This window comes from Penaeus chinensis, chromosome 4 (assembly GCF_019202785.1).
Source record: "Penaeus chinensis breed Huanghai No. 1 chromosome 4, ASM1920278v2, whole genome shotgun sequence".
NCBI lineage: Eukaryota > Metazoa > Arthropoda > Malacostraca > Decapoda > Penaeidae > Penaeus > Penaeus chinensis.
Genome location: NC_061822.1, coordinates 28,219,178 through 28,224,177, shown reverse-complemented (window position 1 = coordinate 28,224,177; position 5,000 = coordinate 28,219,178). Strand labels below are relative to the sequence as shown.

Genomic DNA, 5,000 nt, shown 5'->3' with positions numbered 1-5,000 from the left:
AGAACACGCGGGGTACATCAACATCCTCCCAACGAAAGGCTACACAGACCAGGTAATAGGATGCGTAGTTTAAAGGCTTACCTCAGATACCGTTGGAGCAATTAGTAAAGTAAAATGGAAGTTTACTGTACGATGAGAGAGATAGACGATCACTATGCAGTTTCGGACCAAATTGCATCGAAACAGTTTCACGTAATATGAGTTAGTTTTCGGTTATTAAGTTATTCAAAGTACGCACACGCACACACAGTACACACACGGAGTTTCAACAGGTAGAGGAGTCGCTGAAGAACTGTCCGGACGTTTCTGAGAACATCGAAGTAGTGAGGAAGGAGAACATGAAGGAACGTTACCACTACAAGGACCACAGACTCATCCACGAAATCATTGTGTTGCCGAAGTCAGGTAGGTTCCGTGTCTGAGCTTGGGATGACCACATGATTGATATTAGTAACTATTATTTTGATAAGTATAATGTAATTATATATGTAATAGTATTATTATGATTATAAGATTATGATATTGTTATGATTTTTTATAATAATGATGCGTCTTATAAATACCAAAAGTTTTTTTTCGATATTGTAACTATCGTCACCTTAGCCGAACTTATTTTAGACAATCATAAATCAACGAACACGAACGTAAGCCTTAATCAAACTTGACCCCAACCTCCTTCTCAGGTTATTACATAAAATCTCCGGAAACCAACTACTCCCTGCCAGAGAGAGAAGGAACATCCGTGGGGCAACATGGCTTCGACCACACCCTCCACCAGACGCCAGACATGCGGGGAATCCTGTTCGCTTGGGGCCCGTGTAAGTCCAGATGAATTTCAGAGTAGGCTAATACGTCCTTAGGATGAAACTGGGGGGGGGGGGGGGGGCATACATATTACTGCTGATCTTGTAAATGTCGTTTTCTTAATTCAGCTGATTTATCTAAACGCCTCTTCTTTTTCACTTATTGACGAATAACCTGTTCGTATTAAAACGGATTAGTTAATGACCCCTTCGTAGTCAACTGATTCGTTAATGACCTCTTTTTATTCACTTAACACAAATAAGTTCTTCTTATACAACTGACTGCCCAGTGACCCCACGTTATTGACCTTTGATCTTATTATCCTATGACTGTAATTCAACAAATAACCCCTCCTTAAGCCTTCATCTCAGGCCACCTCTTCTTATTCACCTGATTACTTAATGACCTCTCGTTACTGACCTTGTATCTTGCCTCTTATTCAACTAATGACCAAATAACCTCTCCTTCCAGCCTTTGTCTCAGGGCACAAAGCCGGGATTGTGGAACAAGTGGACGTGTATGGCCTGCTGTGCCGCGCCCTTCAGCTATCATGCCACGCCTACAATGGCACGATGGATCACGTGGAAGACTTCTTCGACTCGGGTTCCTCCTCCGGTGCCCCGTTCTCATCCCACCCTTCATTCCTCATCTACCTCTTCGTCGGTGTTGCCTCAGTCGTTGCCATAGCTGTGAGCGCCACCAGAGGGCTTGGTTGAGGAAGATGTTGAAGGGGGGTGTTTGAGAGTGGGATGTAATCTTTGTGAAATAAGGAAGAATTGACAGCAGTGTCTAAAAGCGTGTAGGGGCGTAGCTGGATTTTGGGGAACATGAGGGGGAGGGTGGGCAGCTCCTTTGAGAAGCGCCTAGGTTTATTTAGGTTTCTGAAGAAAAAATATAAATGGCAAAATAAGAAACACATCGTTTACTTATTTGAACTTGAACCAATAATCAGTTTACGACCGGTACGAAGACAATTAAAATTAAACGGAATTTACGGAGGCTTTTTAAAGTCTCCATCCATAGGGGGGCCCGGGGGTGGTGAAAAAAGCCCCCAGCAACGCCACTACTGAAGTGTTAGTAAATGAGTTAAAAACTGTCCTTCATCGTATGCCAAAATAAGTGTGTGAAATAGTGTATGTGTGTGTTTTGATAAATAAGGGGTTATTGGTTGGTATTACCCAAACTATTGTTATCAAGTTCATAAGCTTAAAGACGCTTTATTATGTTTCTGTTTTCCACCCTGAAAAAAAAAAAAATGAAGAAAAAGTATTATACATCACACTGTGTAATTATACAGAGAAGTGCTGGTGTGATTTTGTTACCCACATGAAGCCTGACTGAATACGTTTAATGGAATGTTTAGAAGTAGAATGTAAACATTTCACAGGAACATTAAAAAATAAATTCAGTTTAGGAACCATCATTAATTAGGTTACTGATTATAATATTTTATATAGTGCAGAAAAAGAAAATCTATTTCAAAGTTAACAGATATTCAAAGTAAACATTTAGTCTTGCTATATATAATGTGTAGGAAAAAAATCATTTAAAATCATTTGATGGATTTACTAATAATATTTATCATCAGAACTATTTCCATCAGTTGCACTTTGTGGGTGGATTCTTTCACCTCATTAGTTCATGGGTTTTTTTTAGCATAATTTCTCTTCCCTGTTATTATGATCTCATCTTCTTGTATTGGGTAACATTACTTTTAGTTTCTGCAAAGAGAAAACTGACAGCAGATAAAATTACAGACATATTGTTTGGTCTTAAATTCCTGCTGTATGATCTCAAATATATTGAAATTTGGTTATCAACTTTGGTAATTTCCTAAGGAAGGTTTAATGACGGGTCACTAATGTCCTTATTGTTTACCCAAAGCATATGTGTGAAGTTAAGTCTGAATTAAAACAATATGAAGTCAAAGACAAGAATTTCAGTTTCAAACCCCAAGAGCATTAAATTTTCTACTACAGTATCATCTACAACAAATTCACTGCTGTTTGGATATTATTCTAGAAGTATAAATAAGGAGTTTTAAAAATGCCCTTTGATTAATCTAAACATAACAGGCCCTGAATGACGAAACATTTTGAATTAGTAGAATTAATTTGGTAATAAGGGATAGTCAAAGATAGGCTAGATAACTGTAATAGTTTATTATTTTTATATTATCTATTGCTTGTGAAGCACCTTCATTAAATTAAGATCATTACATCACTTGGCAACACTGCACTGTATTTCTGTATTTCATAATTTATGTATCTTCTTAATTAAAGTAGCATGGTCATTAATCACATATTGTATAACACATGTGGCTATTACGTAAGCTGTACTTACTCATATCATTCAGATGAACTCAAGCAATTTTCAGATATTGACCTGACTTACTTCACATACTGTTCTTTAGTACATACCATACTGAAAATTAATTTCCCTCACAGAACCCTAATCTTTCAATACACATACCCATATCACCACAACACAAAACATGTAATTCAAGTATATTAAAGGATCAACATTTCACATATGACAAGTAAATGGATACTTCATAAGATTATGGTATACTGTTGATTAATTTACCTAGAAATACCTCACATGATGTTACATACTCACTGGATGAAGTTTTCTTGAATACTATGTAGCCAACTTCCAGCATAAATACTGTTAGTGATAAACAGGTACATACAACATAATGACTACATAGATAATCACAAATAATGAACTTTTCTGGTCAGTTAAACACCCATTCCCTAAGCGGGCTGTAGGCAAAAACTAATAACATTGCATGGTTAAGAAATTTCCATACTGACACAATTATCATGGGTAGACTTTGTAAGTTTACAATTGAAAAACTTTGTACAGAATGAAAATGTCTTCACAAAATGCAAATAATAAATATATGGAATGAACTGAATCAGATGATTGCTGTCAAGGAGAAATACATAGAATATTTACATGAAATATGTTTACATATAGGAAATGATATAGTTCTACCTGCATGCAGAAGTAAATAAGCATTACTTTTATTACATAAAATATATATTAAAGAAGAGTCTACTGCATGTCTACAAAATATAGATCTATAATGTGGCAAAAAACTAATAAAAATGAAATAAAATATACTACTATGAGAAAATGAATCACTATTTTATTTGTTTGTGAAAATGTAAATGTATTTCACTTCATGTGTTGCAGGAAAGTACTTTCATCCAAATCTACAAGTTCAGTTATTTTTTTTTATAGTGATGATACTGGTTTTCCTAAATATCAAAAGTTTCAAATCAAATAACCAAGAACAAATATTAACATATATCTTCAGATGTTACAAATTGAAGTTCAGATGCTCTAAATCATATTTCAGTTGATTTGATTTGAAGTTCAGTTATTTTAATTAGTTCAGTTATTATAATTAGAAGACTGAAATGATGTAAAGGTTATTCATGTTTAATTCTCCTCAGATTTCTTCAAGAATACACCAATAAGGCCATGGATCATTACATTACATACAAACTACTATTGACCATTCAACATTTTACTGTACTCCATAACTCATTCTACAAATGGAGGCATAAGGAATTTGAAACAGGCATTTATAGCAGGTGCATCAATCTGCTTTACACTGCTAACATATTTAATAAATAACTATCTGGTCACTGAATTTCACACACATTCAAAATAACACCATTGATTAAGCAACTGCATTATTCAGGCTGAAGGCGTCATCTTTAAAAAAATGACAAACATTTACTTTGCCCAGCAATTATAGGAAGATATTTGCCCCTCATAATCTAGAGGCCTTTTTCCTCCAAAATATAAAAATAGAGGGCTATTCTTTCTGTCAGCTGATTTCTTTCCTCTTTTAGCAAAGGGATGAAATTTTCCACACTTTTTGGGAAATTACAAGTCTGAACCCCTAATTAATAATCATTAGCCCCTGTATAGCACAAGTGATAGCTAATACTTGCAGAAAAAAAGGTTACAAATCGGTTCCTCAATTTAGGCCAAAGATTGTCCGAGATGAGCATTAAAACCATTCATTGCAGTATATCTTGCATCTTAACCTCAGGAACAGAATACAGACAGAATATATCATATCTACCAAAACACTTACAAATAGATTCAAAAGGATTTGGATATCAAACAAATAATGTGCTTATTTTTACACAATGGTATTACACATACTCTTATTA

At 35.0% G+C, this 5,000-nt stretch overlaps 2 protein-coding genes across 2 annotated transcripts in view; one reads left to right on the top strand and one right to left on the bottom strand.

The window, feature by feature from the left end:
* The window catches only part of LOC125047269 (glycerophosphocholine cholinephosphodiesterase ENPP6-like), an 11,063-nt gene extending 8,330 nt beyond the window's left edge, over positions 1-2,733 (top strand). Inside the window, exons 7-10 of the mRNA XM_047645500.1 lie at positions 1-52; positions 273-405; positions 684-818; positions 1,276-2,733. The exon at positions 1-52 is cut by the window's left edge and continues 110 nt beyond it. Of these exons, the coding sequence (XP_047501456.1) occupies positions 1-52; positions 273-405; positions 684-818; positions 1,276-1,520 (565 nt within the window). The 3' untranslated portion in view covers positions 1,521-2,733. The remainder of the gene's footprint in view (positions 53-272; positions 406-683; positions 819-1,275) is intronic.
* A 214-nt stretch (positions 2,734-2,947) lies between these two features.
* The window catches only part of LOC125025258 (UDP-galactose transporter senju-like), a 19,498-nt gene continuing 17,445 nt past the window's right edge, over positions 2,948-5,000 (bottom strand). Inside the window, exon 8 of the mRNA XM_047613230.1 lies at positions 2,948-5,000. This exon is cut by the window's right edge and continues 1,213 nt beyond it. The gene's annotated coding sequence lies outside the window, so the exon portion shown is untranslated.